The sequence below is a fragment of the Diceros bicornis genome, chromosome 39, assembly GCF_020826845.1.
Source record: "Diceros bicornis minor isolate mBicDic1 chromosome 39, mDicBic1.mat.cur, whole genome shotgun sequence".
Classification (NCBI taxonomy): Eukaryota; Metazoa; Chordata; class Mammalia; order Perissodactyla; family Rhinocerotidae; genus Diceros; species Diceros bicornis.
The window spans coordinates 9,359,490-9,374,338 of record NC_080778.1 but is presented as its reverse complement, the minus strand read 5'-3'; the positions used below and the strand labels follow the sequence as shown (position 1 = coordinate 9,374,338).

The window sequence follows — 14,849 nt, the reverse complement described above, 5'->3', positions numbered from 1 at the left end:
GTTAACTTGCTGGTTTTGTGGCATATGTGTCAGTCATACAGCCATTTTGTGGCAAATTATCAGCAATATCATATGATTCAACCTTAGGAAATGCTCAGGTGGAACTAACTTCTTTAGAGCTGAAATGTTTTCTCTCACCATCCAAAATTTGATGAAAAACACATTTTGGGTTTCAGAACACCTGGGATGTCTTTAGGCCAGGGTTAAAGAAAGAAGTTACCACCTAGATTCTCACCTGAGAAAATATTGAACAGCTGAGAAATGAGATGAATCAGTTTGTAGAAGGTCTTGCAGTTTTGAGAACTAACATGGTAGATTAAAAATGAACAAGAGAATTGGGGCCGGGCTGGTAGCATAGTGGTTAAGTTTGCTCATTCCGCTTCAGTGGCCGAGGGTTCACAGTTTCAGATCCCGGACACGGACCTATGCCCTGCTCATCAAGCCATGCTGCAGTGGCGTCCCACATATAAAATAGAGGAAGATTGGCACAGATTTAGTTCAGGGCCAGTTTTCCTCATCAAAGAAAAAAACAAAATGAGCATGAGATTTCAAGAGCTAAGATGGTGAACTAGAGAATGGCTCTTAGGATGCTCTGATTGTTTCCTAGGGATGGATCTAAAAAGGGGTTCACGTACAGTGGTGTGCTGGGGCTGGCTTGTCCTGGTTCGCGAGAGCCCGTGTGTGATTGTGCACGTCTCTTCCCAAGTCGTTGCTCAGTGATGTCCTACTGCTAGTTTGAAATCAGCTACGATGGGAGTATTTATACCATCGTAGCTGGTATAAATCAACAAACACCACATAGGACAATATTTTAGAGGGAGACAGTTGTTAAACATTTACTAGCCTATCACATATATATTCCTTTTTAGTTAGATTATGAGCTGGGAATCAAGAACTTATCTTGGACTCTTAAGAAATTATATAATGAAATGTTTAGAAAATTGAGCTTACTGTTATTTGAAGGTTATTAAATGTGCCCTACTTATTAATGAATACAAGTACTTTCTAGAAAACTGGGGAGCAAGCTTCTGAATATTTCCAGTACATTCTAAATAATTGCTTGCTCCTGTTTATAAAGAAGCAGTCTTATCTTCAGTCTTTATTATAGTAGTGTCTGCTCTTATCCGATACATTCCAAGACCCTCGGTGGATGCCTAAAACTGTGGATAGTACCAAACCCTATATATACGGTGTTTTTTCCATGTGACATATTTGAGGTGTGACAGCAAAACTAGCACGAATTTCTTTTTCCTTTTTCACAATTTCACAGATTGAAGATTTGTCCTTACTGTAGACCTTAGTAACCTGAGCATATGACTTTTTTTCTTTCCTTAAGTTGAGAACTCTTACCTTTTCACTTAAAGGAAGTGCTTTACAGCTGGCTTCTCTGGCATATCCAAATTGCCAGCATCACTACTCTTGTGCTTTGGGGCCATTACTAAGTAAAATAAGGGTCACTTGAACACAAGCACTGTGATACCTCGACAGTCGATCTGATAATTGAGACAGCTACTAAGTGACTAACGGGCAGGTAGCATATACAGCATCGATCCGCTGGACAAAGGGACAATTCACGTACTGGGCAGGACAGAGTGAGATTTCATCACACTACTCAGAACGGCAAGCAATTTAAAACTTATGAATTGTTTATTTCTGGAATTTTCCATTTAATATTTTTGGACTGTGGTTGACCGCGGGCAACTGAAACTGCAGATAACGGGGGACCACTGTAATGTGATTTGGAATCTGCTTCCTCTTTACTGTTACGTGTTTCTTGATACACCCTAATGTATTCTAATGGGATTTCCATCACCTCTGCAGGAGATCTGTTATAGAGATCAGTCGAGCTCTGAAGGAGCTCTTTCACGAAGCTAGAGAAAGAGCCTCCAAAGCACTCGGATTTGCTAAAATGCTGAGAAAGGTGAGTTAGCAATCCTGATTAATGGTTATTTTTTTCTTATTTTTCTTTTATCTTATTTTTTAAAAGCTAACCGTAAAGTTTCTTTTTAACTGCGATCCTAGGACCTGGAAATAGCTGCAGAGTTCATACTTTCAGCCCCAGTTAGAGACCTTCTGGATGTTTTGAGATCAAAACAGTATGTTAAGGTAAGTTTTAAGATGGTATAATTGAAACGTTTTGCCTTTCCCACTTTATTCTTAAAGGTCCAGATAGTAAATATTTTAGGCTTTGCAGGCCATACATTGACCCCAGTTATAAGACTATTCCATAATTTCCCAGTGAAATAATTAGAAAAACAAAATTTTTCATATTTATTAATTTGTTTTAAGAAGACAGATAAAAGGAAATATTTACTCATACTATTTATTAAATTAGTTACACATATATATTTAAAATAATGTATGTAAAATAATATGTTGATTTTAAATAATTGTTTTGTTTTTCACCCTCACATTTCCTGAAACAATTCAAACTTTTTATAGGAATCTTTGATGTCAGTGTCCTGGTTGTCACTAGAAACACTTTTTGAGTCACCATGTTTGCTCCCATTTAAGTTGTTTGAGATTTAGCACTTTTAGAATCTGTGTATGATGTACTGGAAAGTTTATCCTGCGCACATTTATGTGTGACTTGCACAGCATGTCACATATGTATTCCTTGTTAAAATGATCTGTAAAAGGCTTTTTATGATGCCCCTGCTAAGAATAATTAGTGAATCTGTATTCACATTTTTTTGCCTTTTCACTGAGTCAGGTGACTTGCTCTTTCAAAGACGTCATGCCTGCATAATCTTATGAGATTCTTTCGCATTGCAAACTAGCATTGACTGAGGTGTTTCAGGCTGACATTCCTCCTCTGGAGAGTATTTTCTTGTTGTTGAAAATGAAGAAATTAGGATGCCTATAGATGGAGAAACTTTACAAGGCCTCTCCCTCAGTACATTCACATGCTCGCCCTACCCCTCTCCAGTCACACGGAACTGGACTCACTGCGGTTCCCCGCACTGCTCTGGTTAATGCCTTTCCCACATCTCCCTCCCCAAGCCTGCTTGTCTGTTTCTAGTTTGTTTTTTTTAAAATAACATTTCTATGATGTATCACGTTCCTTAATTGAAGATTTTGGGTTGTTTCTTTTCCAGGTACAAATTCCTGGCTTAGAAAACTTACAAGTGTTTGTTCCAGACACTCTTGCTGAGGAGAAGAGTATTATTTTGCAGTTACTCAATGCAGCTGCGGGAAAGGACTGCTCAAAAGATTCAGATGATGTACTGATTGACGCCTATCTGCTTCTAACCAAGCATAATGATCGCGCTCGGGATTCAGATGACAGCTGGGCCACATGGGAGGCACAGCCTGTCAAAATTGTGCCTCAAGTGGAGACTGTTGATACTCTGAGAAGCATGCAGGTGTGTCTCACGCCCACTGCCCACGCCTGCTGCTCCTCTCTTCCTACCTTGAAGCAGTATTGCTTACTTAAAATGCTTTTAGGAAAAATGATTTATTAGCAGCTCATGAATGATTGGTTTAACGCCACAGTAGTCTCAAGTATACGCTTCCCAAAAGTATGCCTTGACGTTTTAATAGATAATTTTGTAGGATTACTTGTGGTAAACTATTCCATCAAACTCTATAAGTATGTTAAATTATTCTGGAATATTTGAAATATTTTATTTGTAGCTTTTCTCAGTTTAGCCATGTAGTTAGGTCTGTATACCCATGATCTAAAAGGAATTACCTTACTCATTTAATTTGGAGTTCCAGAAATCCCAGCTCTCCAAGTACCCTGGTTTACTGGCTACTTAGTGTCCATTTTTGTAGTAGAGGCTGTTACCTGCCTACCTAACAGGATCCCATGACAGTTTATGTAACTCATTAATTAATGCTGTAAGCAGCATTATCATGTTCTCTGTGTTCAGCTCAGGGAGCGTGATGCTGAGTGCTCACGTGCATCTCAAACTCAGTCCTAATGGGGCTGAATAGCCTGGGCCTACTATCCAGGCAGCTCTGCAGATCTGCTCTTTCTCCAGTATTCTCTGTCTTCAGTGAGTGGTGCTCTGTCCACTCAGTTGTTTAAACCAGAATTGACAGTTAAGCCTCCCAGCTTTCCGGGTAATCACTAGCCCTAGCAAGCCTGAAGCATTTTCAGTAAATGACCCTTTCCCTGCATCCCCAGAGCCCTCCCTCCCGTAGTCAGCCCTCATCATCCCTTTCCTGGACTATTGCAGTGTCCCACTTTTAGTTTCCCTGCTTCAACCCTCACCTTTCCTCCCTCCAATTCTGCATTTCTTTGTTTGTTTTGGTGCTTCTAGCGTGATCATTATAATACATACATTTGATCACATCACAGTTCTACTCAAAATACTGCAGTGACTATCACTTAAAGAATAAAAATAATAAAGTCTTGGTTTCTTACTGTTTCATACAAGGCTGCTCCTCTCATCCCACTGTTATTCCTGTGTTTTCCATCCTCACATGCTGCACCAACACACACACACACACACATACACACTGTACCGGGAGTATTCAATTACTTGCAGTTCTGGGATAGTTTGAAGACATGCCTGCATAATTCCGTAGGATTTGTCACCGTTGTGCTGAAGATCCTGAACATCAGGCCCCGTTGCAGTGCGTTGCTCTGTGCGAGCAGCTTTGCTTGAAAACTACTTTCTGATTGATGGTTGCTGGCCAGGTGGCCCTGACATTGGCGTTGCTTTTGGACTGGGGGTTGAACTAGAATGGGAAAAAGTAACTGGGTTTGTTTTTAAGCCCAATGGCTTGATTTTCCTCCCAGGTGGATAACCTTTTACTAGTTGTCATGCAGTCTGCCCATCTCATAATGCAGAGAAAAGCTTTCCAGCAGTCCATTGAAGGACTCATGACTCTACGCCAGGAGCAGACATCCAGTCAGCCAGTCATCGCCAAAGCTTTGCAGCAGCTAAAGGTATTTCACAGTCAAGTTTACCTAAGCTAATTTATTTATGTTTAGATATAATGCTGTGGAAGAATCAGTGTGTTATAATTTAATATCATTCAAGAGACTTGAGCTCTTAAATTGTCCTCCCTATTCTCCCTCTCTTCCCAATATACTTTTTTTTTTTTTTTTGTGAGGAAGATCAGCCCTGAGCTAACATCCATGCCAATCCTCCTCTTTTTGCTGAGGAAGACTGGCCCTGGGCTAACATCTGTGCCCATCTTTCTCCACTTTTTTTTTTTTTGTGAGGAAGATCGGCCCTGAGCTAACATCTGCCAATCCTCCTGTTTTTGCTGAGGAAGACTGGCCCTGGGCTAACATTCCATGCCCATCTTCCTCCACTTTATATGGGACACCGCCACAGCATGGCTTGACAAGCGGGGCGTTGGTGCGCGCCCGGGATCCGAACCGTTGAACCCCAGGCAGCTGCATTGGAGCACGTGCCCCCAACCGCTTGCGCCACCAGGCCCGCCCCCATCTTCCTCCACTTTTATATGGGATGCCACCACAGCATGGCCTGACAAGCGGTGCATTGGTGCGTGCCTGGGATCCAAACCCGGGCCGCTAGCAGCGGAGCGCGCACACTTAACCGCTACGCCACGGGGCCGGCCCCCCAGTATACATTTTCTCATGTCTAAACTAAACTAAAAGTTTCCCAGATCTTTCCTGGAACTGTAGGACATTAGAGTTGGAAAGGATAGAAGTTTGAACAGTTATGTGACTTCTTAATGGTCACTTGGTTGGTTAGTAGCAAAGTTGATGTTGGAATGTAGATTTCTTCATTCCTCATCCAAGTTTCTTTCTCCTTGAGCAATTACCAGTATTTACTAGAGGTACTCCAAGTCAGTAATGTGTAATCTAAAAGAAGATTGATTTATTCTTTTGTTTAACAGATAATTCAGCCAAATTAAACATAATAGAGAAAGCCAGTTGCTGACAGGCACGAAGGCCCTCAAAGTTCATGACAAGCCAGAGCCTTGCCTTCTCTTCCCACTATTTCCTGTTTTCACCACTCTCTGTCTTGTGCTCCATTTATCAAAAGTGTGGTCTCATGCACCCTCTTCCACAGGCCATCAGTTACGTCTTCTCAGTCACACTAAGGCTTGACTTCTTGAAGAAGAAGCACTTCTTGAAATGACGAGTAGTTTGATAAGCGTTTGTTTTTCTTGCGTCAATCTGGTTGTCTTATTTACCTATAAACATTTTCTCTTGTAGACTGTCATCCTACTCTAATACCAGGGTAGGGGGCTTTTAGTTTGAGTCAATGAATTCTGGAAGGTGCAAAATTATTTAAGATATTAATTTTTCTTGAGCTTAAGGGATTTATAGCCTTAAGGACCTAAACTCTCACACTAAAGTACAGAGCAGGGAGAAATTAGCTCCTCCTAGTAGCATCTGGGAATTGCCACCATGGAGGCATTTCAGCTTGGGAGGATTTCAAAAGATGCACATTGGGAAAAGACTAATGAAAGAACACTTGGGTATCGGTGTCCATGGCACAGGGTTATGGGAATGCTCCCTGAATATCAACTCGTCTGATTTGGCTGGATCTTGGTGTATGCAGTGGAAAGTGGTGGGAGATAATCACCCACCAGTGGTGGGCAAAAGTCTAGCTGTTGGCAGATTCTGCATTTTATTTTCAAAGCCTCAGAGAGTTGTTGAAGATTTAGGAAGAATATTTTGGAACAATATGTAGAGGGATTGCCTGATGGAGACCATATGTTACATACGTGTGTGTTTAAGGATGGGTGGAAAGGGAGCCCAATTTAGAGCTATTGTAGGATTGCGTAGGGGGGTAACAAAGCTTGGGCTGGGGCACGGTTTCTCAGCGTCCACACTATGGATATTTTGGGTCAGTAATTCTTTGTTTTGGGGAGCTGTCTTTAGGATGGTTAGCAGCATCCTAGCCAGTAGATTTCCTGCCCCCCTCCCCAAGTTTTGACAACTCAGAATATCTCCAGACATTGCCAGTGTCCTTTGGGGGGTAAAATCAGCCCTAGTTGAGAACCCCTGAACTAGGGAGTGGCAGGGGATAAGAAGGACAGGATGACATGATAACACTGTGGAGGTCATTTAGAAATACATTGTTAGTTCACTCTGGAATTGAACCCATACTTAACGCTTGAGCAACCACCCAGAGGGAAGAAACAACTGGTTTTGATATACAGAATATTGAAGCTGTAAGCATCTATCCAAAGACTACATGTAATTAGGCATTATCATTTTAAATGGATTGTTTTCCTCTTGTATTTCATAAGATGTTAAAGAATACCTAATACAAATAAAAATGAAAAGAATATAATTTCCTCTACTTTTGATCATTCCTTTTGAATAACCCAAATATGTATGTCCGAAGTATATTGCAATGGTTAATGTCTGTGTGATGATGAAACCAATCTTCCTCTAAAACACAATAATTATTGTGTGATTTGCTTCGTTGTGGATTAATTATGGTTTGGGACTCTTTAGAATGATGCATTAGAGCTTTGCAACAGAATAAGTGATGCCATTGACCGAGTGGACCACATGTTCACTTCTGAGTTTGATGCTGAAGTTGATGAATCTGAATCGGTCACGTTGCAGCAGTACTACCGAGAAGCCATGATTCAGGGCTACAATTTTGGGTTCGAGGTAGGTACACAATAAGAGGAAAAACACAGTACAACTTCGCAATTGCTTTGTAACATACTTACAAAAAGTATTATGAATCTGTACAGCAAATCTGATTATTGATTATAATCACAGCATAGTCAAGAATGTCGCCTTACACCACTGCTGAATATCGGAAATGTTGGTTTACTTTTATTTATTTATTTATTATTATTTTTTTAAATTTTATTTATTTATTTTTCCCCCAAAGCCCCAGTAGATAGTTGTATGTCATAGCTGCACATCCTTCTAGTTGCTGTATGTGGGACGTGGCCTCAGGATGGCCAGAGAAGTGGTACGTTGGTGTGCACCTGGGAACCGAACCCCGGCCGCCAGCAGCTGAATGCGCACACTTAACCGCTAAGCCACGGGGCCGGCCCATAATTTTATTTATTTATTTATTTATTTATTTTCCCGCCAAAGCCCCAGTAGATAGTTGTATGTCATAGTTGTACATCCTTCTGGTTGCTGTATGTGGGACGGGCCTCAGCATGGCCGGAGAAGCGGTACATTGGTGCGCGCCCGGGATCCAAACCCAGGCCGCCAGTAGCGGAGCGCGCGCACTTAACCGCTAAGCCACGGGGCCGGCCCTTGTTGGGTTTACTTTTAAACTGTCAGATAATTGCCCAGTTTTTATTTTGTGCTAACAGCTATCTATTTACATCTAAAAACCTTCTTAAGTAAGTATCATAAAAGCACGTTCTTAGTTTAAACTTATGAGTAAAACATTTGTGAAACTGCATTTTGAGACATTATATTCTCTAACTCTTCATACTCTTTTCAGAATATATAAATTTTAATTGGATTTTGCCTTTTGTTTTTAGAAAAATGACATTTTAAACAGATATTTTAAAACAGACACATTATTTAGTGGCATAGTGTTTAGGTATTTGTTTAATTGTTGTTTTCTTCTTAATTTTGATATACATGAAATCTTCTTACAGTATCATAAAGAAGTTGTTCGTTTGATGTCTGGAGAGTTTAGACAGAAGATAGGAGACAAATATATAAGCTTTGCCCGGAAATGGATGAATTATGTCCTAACTAAATGTGAGAGTGGAAGAGGTACCAGACCCAGGTAATGACCACGAGGGTGTTCATTCGTGAGTCACATGGGATGCATTGTATTTCGTTCTTATATTTTATATGGGATTTCTGAGCAGATGACACAAAAACTGTAATTACAAACTGTGATCAGTTTTTGTGTTTTTTTTAATGAACCTATTTACACAGAAAACCCTGTAACTCTTAGAAAACTTTTTTAAAAATTTGTTCCAAAATGAGTTATCTTTACAGGAGTTCAGTTCTCCCTGGACGAGTCTCCCTGATTGCTAATCTCTTCCTCCCTCATGAAATTTAAGCCTGTTACTTAGTGTAAATGGAAAACAAATTGGTAACCAGTTCTTTTATTAAGAAACCATTTGTCCTTCTTTCCCAAAACACGCTATAAACTTACTCAGCCATAGGCATAAAGACAAAAAAATGTGTTTTGTCTTAGGCAGTTGTTTTCCAATCAGATTACTTTTCAGTATTGTATAGACTAAAACTGCTGCAGCATTTTCTTGGTTGCTTTGTGATTATTGAACTTTTTCATGTAACAGGTGGGCGACTCAAGGTTTTGACTTTCTGCAAGCCATTGAACCTGCCTTTATTTCAGCTTTACCAGAAGATGACTTCTTGGTATGGAATATTATAAAGTTTTGTTCATTAAAAAACAAGTTGATCACTGTCTATTCCTGATTGTGTGTTTTTTATGTGTAGTGGTTCTTGACTGTTTTATACACAGTTGCAATGATGTGCTGAGGAGTGAAAGCACTCTCAGGAGCACAGTAAGACTTTCATTGCTCTTTTCTTTTACAACAGTGTTGTTCAACTGACTTAGTGTGTAGTTGTGCAGCCTGGTATTTCTGCAGTGTTTGTCAGTTTCATATTTTATAAAGTGCTGACTTAGTTGCTGCTTTTTAGCAGTTTAATGAAGAACAAGGATTAGCTATTTTAATTCACTTTGCATCATTTGAGAGCATAATGCCAAATATTAAATATTTTCACTGTTACACTGGTAAATTCCATCAGATCAAAAAGATGTTCATGATGTGAATGCATTTATTTTAGCCTCCAGATAGTAGAGATGATTACAGGAGAAGTTCCTTACTTGCGCACGTCATTGCATTATGGGGAGTTGAATGCTAATTTGATTTTACTTATAAAAATGGAATTGTGTATTATATTATTTTAAATTATGTACATTGTGTGTGTTTAATTTATGTTTATACCAGTTTCCATTTAAACTAACTTTGAAAATATTTACTAAGGATAGCATTTTTTCTTAAATACACTGAAACTTTAACTCGTGCTACTTACATAACTGAGAGAGTATACATTTTTTCTCTTCTCTTTTCCCTTTTCCTTTGGTTTCTAGAGTTTACAGGCCTTGATGAATGAATGCATTGGCCATGTAATAGGAAAGCCACACAGTCCTGTTACAGGTTTGTACCTTGGTAAGACAGCAGTTAACGGATTTCTCCTAGAACCTGCTGGTTTGGGTGAGCGTATAGTCTTGTGCTTGCAGTCATTTAAAATGATACAGAGGTTCTTTCAGAATAGTCAGGACAATGACAAAGAAAGTTATAGAATGAAGCCAGCCATGATGGCCTAGTGGTTACAGTTCAGCATGCTCTGCTTTGGCAGTTCCTGGTCACAGAAGCACACCACTCGTCTGTCAGTTGCCATGCTGTGGCAGCGGCTCACATAGAAGAACTAGAAGGGCTTACAACTAGAATATAAAACTACGTACTGGGGCTTTGGGGAGGGGAAAAAAAAGAAAGGAAGATTGGCAACAGATGTTAGCTCACAGTGGATCTTTCCCAGCAAAAATAAATAAATAAAAAAAGGTTATAGAATGAGGTGTGTATATAGAGAACTCCATAGTAATCTTTCTAAGTCTAACAGGAAGATTAAAATGCCATTACGGGGTATTCAATGCTTGCCAGCAGTGTTAAACTACAATTTTGTTTGTTTTTGTTTTTGCACCAACACACTCTGTTCTCCCCCTTAAAATCTTTTCTTCTGGGGAGGAAAGACTTGGAAAGATAGTTGTCTGTTAAAGAGCAAGGGCCTTTCCTGTTACGGGTGGGTGAGTGTGATTGTTCTGCCGCCCCCCACCCCCAACCTTTTGAAGGAGAGTGAGTTCATTTTCTTCTCCACAGCTTTCCTAGGTACCCATTTCCCCACTAAAGTAGTAAATTCCTATTCAGGTTTAGTAAAAAAAAAAGTTGTTAAGTTATGCTACAATATACTCTATTATAGTTTTCAATTACAGTTAATATACAGTTTTACTGTATATGTTGAAATAAAACAAAATATATATCAAAAAAAGCTGTCTTGGGGCTGGCCCGGTGGTGTAGTGGTTAAGCTTGTGCGCTCCACTTCAGCATCCCGGGGTTCAGCAGTTCGGATCCTGGGCGTGGACCTACGCACCGCTCCTCAAGCCGCGCTGAGGCGGCGTCCCATGTAGAGCCACTAGAAGGATGTACAGCTGTGACATACAACTCTCTACTGGGGCTTTGGGGAGAAAAAAAGGAGGAAGATTACCAACAGATGTTAGCTCAGGGCCAATCTTCCTCAAAAAAAAAAAAAGCTGTCTTCCTTCTTGAGATAGTAAATAAAAGCAGAACTGTATTTATATGTAATAAACATTGAGAAATGAAAACCTAGAAATTTTAAACAATTTAAAGTACCCAAAATGAAATAATTCATAAATGGTAAATGTATTGAACAGCAGCTACGTCTTAAAGGGTGGGTGCTAGCTGCAGAAAGTTTAGTAGGCTAGGTTTTAATGCTTGGTTTCTTTTTTTATTTATTTTTTTTCCCCAAAGCCCCAGTAGATAGTTGTACGTCATAGTTGCACATCCTTCTAGTTGCTGTATGTGGGACGCGGCCTCAGCATGGCCGGAGAAGCGGTGCGTCCGTGCGCGCCCGGGATCCGAACCCGGGCTGCCAGCAGCGGAGCACAAGCACTTAACCGCTAAGCCACGGGGCCGGCCCTAATGCTTGGTTTCTTTATCTGTAAAATTCAGTCAGCTTATATTTCTTTTTCTCCCAAGGCTGCTATGAAATAAAGTTATCGCTTGCAAAACTATTTGAGCATTTTATATAAAACATGCCATATTCTTATCAAACTTTTGATTAAGCAGACTATCATAAATACTTTGATCATCTGATCGCTTAAAGTATTTCTCTCAGAATACATGATCAGTAGTTCAGTAAAAATTATTTCTTTAAAATCTTTTATTACGTAAGGAATCGTTGTAAAAAAATTACAATGTAGAAAAAGTAAGTAGAAAAATGTAGATGTACATGTAGAAAAATTCTCAATGTAGAAAAATATTGCAAAAGGAAAAAATACTCATACTCCCACAGTCCACAGGTAGTCAGTGCTAACAGCCGAGTCACTAATTGTTCGCTGTGCCCCTCTAAACTGCTGGTGGGACAGTAGGTTAATGTGCTGTCTCTAGGCTTAGGTGTCCTTGTGCTCTCAGCCGCTGGGGTGGTGGAAACAGCACTGGCCTGAGAGTCAGATTGCCTGACAGGCGAGTGACCTGGGGCTGCTCATTTAGCATCTGTGAGCCTCCCCTTCTAATGCTTAAGATCAGATGCCAATGAGATCCAATAAGGTAATAACATTTTGTAAACTGGTAGTCTACGCAAGGCAGGAGTCATGATTTGGTTTTGTGTTCTTACAAGAGAAATTAATGAAAGTGAGAGCACATCAACTGTTGTTGTTGTTTCCTTTCTTCCTCTCCCTCTGCTCTACCCACATTGCTAATAACAACCTAGTATAGAACCTTCCACATTTTCTGTATAGTCATGTAATTATACCAACACATTCTGCGTACTTTTCTCTGTGTTCATATAACCACACTAGCACATATAGGGTTGGTGGTTTTTCTGTCATTTATGGTATAAAAATTAGATCACATTGGGGGCCGGCCCGGTGGTGCAAGCGGTTAAGTGCGCGCGCTCCGCTGCGGCGGCCCGGGGTTCGCTGGTTCGGATCCCGGGCGCGCACCGACGCACTGCTTGGTAAGCCATGCTGTGGCGGCGTCCCATATAAAGTGGAGGAAGATAGGCACCGATGTTAGCCCAGGGCCGTCTTCCTCAGCAAAAAAAAAAGAGGAGGATTGGCGGATGTTAGCTCAGGGCTGATCTCCTCACAAAAAAAAAAAAAAAAAATTAGATCACATTGGATATTAATCTCTTGCTTTTCTTGTCTGACAATTATAGAAATTTCTCCATGTCAACAGGTGTAGATCCAATTCGTTCTCCTTAGTGGCTGCATTGTGTCCGTATGATTGCACTACAGTTCTTTCTACCATTTCCTTCTCGACATTTGTCTTGTCAGTTTTTTGTTTTTTTTTTTTTGTGAGGAAGATCAGCCCGGCGCTAACATCTGCCAATCCTCCTCTTTTTTTGCTGAGGAAGACTGGCCCTGGGCTAACATCCATGCCCATCTTCCTCCACTCTTTATATGGGACACCACCACAGCATGGCTTGCGAAGCGGTGCGTCGGTGTGCGCCCTGGATCTGAACCGGTGAACCCCGGGCCGCCGCAGCGGAGCGCACGCACTTAACCACTTGCGCCACCGGTCTGGCCCCCCGTTTTGTCAGTTTTGCCATGAAAAACATCTCTATGATAAATGTTCACCACTAGTGAGATTTGAACATCTACTTTATGTGTATTGGCCATTTGGGGTTTTGTTTTTTTGTATCACAATTTTGCAACAGATATACATAGTCTTAAAAGAAATGTTTTGTTTCATGCGTGAAGAATGTTAAACTTGTGTGTGTGCGTTAACAGAGTGTCTTTATGTTATACCTTCGTGGGAAAATTTTGTCGTAATTTTTGACTCAGTAGTTTCCAGTATGTTTACTGGATTAAAGACATCAACATCTTCACCAAATAAGTTTTCTTTTTTTTTTCCCATCTTTGTTACTATTGAATTTCTTCCATTTGTTATTTTAATAGCTGAGCTAATGAACCAGGGACACAAATTGCTTGAATTTCTTTTTGACAGTTGCTTGATTTTTGTTTTGCAAGTTTTCCCTTCAATCTCTTCATTTTCTCTTTTGTCTTTTCCTGTGTAATATTATTAAAAGCAAACTAACAAAAACCATGAAGAAGGAAGTATTTCCATTTAGGATAAAACATATTTAGAATAAAACATACATAGACTGTATAACACATAGCCATTACTAGTTGTGTTTAGCTTTTGGGAAAGTAGAATTGTCAGTATTTTTGTAATCACTAGGTAAGGTCTCTTTTTAAATTTTGTTTTTAATTTTATCCGTATTTATCTTCTACCAGAATATTTAAAAGAACAAAAGAAAACACGTTCTGAAAAAAAGAATAACCAATTTAAACTGTTCCCCATCCTCTTAGTTTGGTTTAAAAGAGTTAAATAAAACTCCAGGTGCTCAGGAAAATGACAGTGACCCCTCCCCAACTCAGGACCTGTTGAGGTGTCACCACTGACCAGAATCTTTTTAAGTGTAGATAACATAAAGAACTCCTTTTTATTAGAGAGATGCCTCCTTAGCCACATTGAGGCTGTCTCTAAAATGGGTTACATCATTTGTTTCACATATATTGTGTATATTTCACTCCAGCATTGAAAAAATGTTTTCGATGGAGAAAAGTTTGACTGTGTTATCTAACTAAAAAGTGACATTTGCCACAACATTTTTACATGTATTATGGTTTTCTTACACAAATAGGTTTATTTTGGTCACCAGCAAAATTAAGCCACATCCATTTCCATTTAATTGCCTGCTTTGGCAGTTTTCACTGACCCCTGTAACGTGTTGTGTTTGTTGCCATTTTCCCTGGCAGCTATTCATCGGAACAGCCCCCGGCCTGTGAAGGTACCGAGATGCCACAGCGATCCTCCGAACCCACATCTCATTATCCCAACACCAGAGGGATTCAGGTATTCCATGTAGTCATTTGCATTGCGCATTCTTCTTCCATGTGCATGCCGATGCTCTGAAAGCTACTGGATGCTTGCTCTGATAACTAAACATTTTTTCTGTATTCTTGTTCATACATTTTTAAAAGCTCTTACTTGCGTTATCTTGAAGACATACCACAGTGCCTTAGTTGCATAAGAAAAAGACATGCAAATTTAAAACAGACTTGTACCTTTCAAGATAACTTAATTTCTCAGCTTATTTATAACCTCCAGCTACTAAATGCTTTCAGCTTTGGAATAAT

At 40.0% G+C, this 14,849-nt stretch overlaps 1 protein-coding gene across 8 annotated transcripts in view; it reads left to right on the top strand.

Annotated features, from left to right (window-relative positions):
- Positions 1-14,849, top strand: part of MAP3K4 (mitogen-activated protein kinase kinase kinase 4) — a 151,826-nt gene that overhangs the window by 117,793 nt on the left and 19,184 nt on the right. For 5 of the 8 annotated variants that reach the window (XM_058534035.1, XM_058534037.1, XM_058534034.1 and 2 more), the window contains exons 8-16: positions 1,822-1,921; positions 2,023-2,106; positions 3,099-3,365; positions 4,751-4,900; positions 7,400-7,561; positions 8,524-8,657; positions 9,181-9,259; positions 9,999-10,077; positions 14,469-14,565. In XM_058534035.1, coding sequence (XP_058390018.1) covers positions 1,822-1,921; positions 2,023-2,106; positions 3,099-3,365; positions 4,751-4,900; positions 7,400-7,561; positions 8,524-8,657; positions 9,181-9,259; positions 9,999-10,077; positions 14,469-14,565 — 1,152 coding nt within the window. The remainder of the gene's footprint in view (positions 1-1,821; positions 1,922-2,022; positions 2,107-3,098; positions 3,366-4,750; positions 4,901-7,399; positions 7,562-8,523; positions 8,658-9,180; positions 9,260-9,998; positions 10,078-14,468; positions 14,566-14,849) is intronic. The other 3 variants (XM_058534036.1, XM_058534041.1, XM_058534038.1) reach the window with 1 other exon arrangement.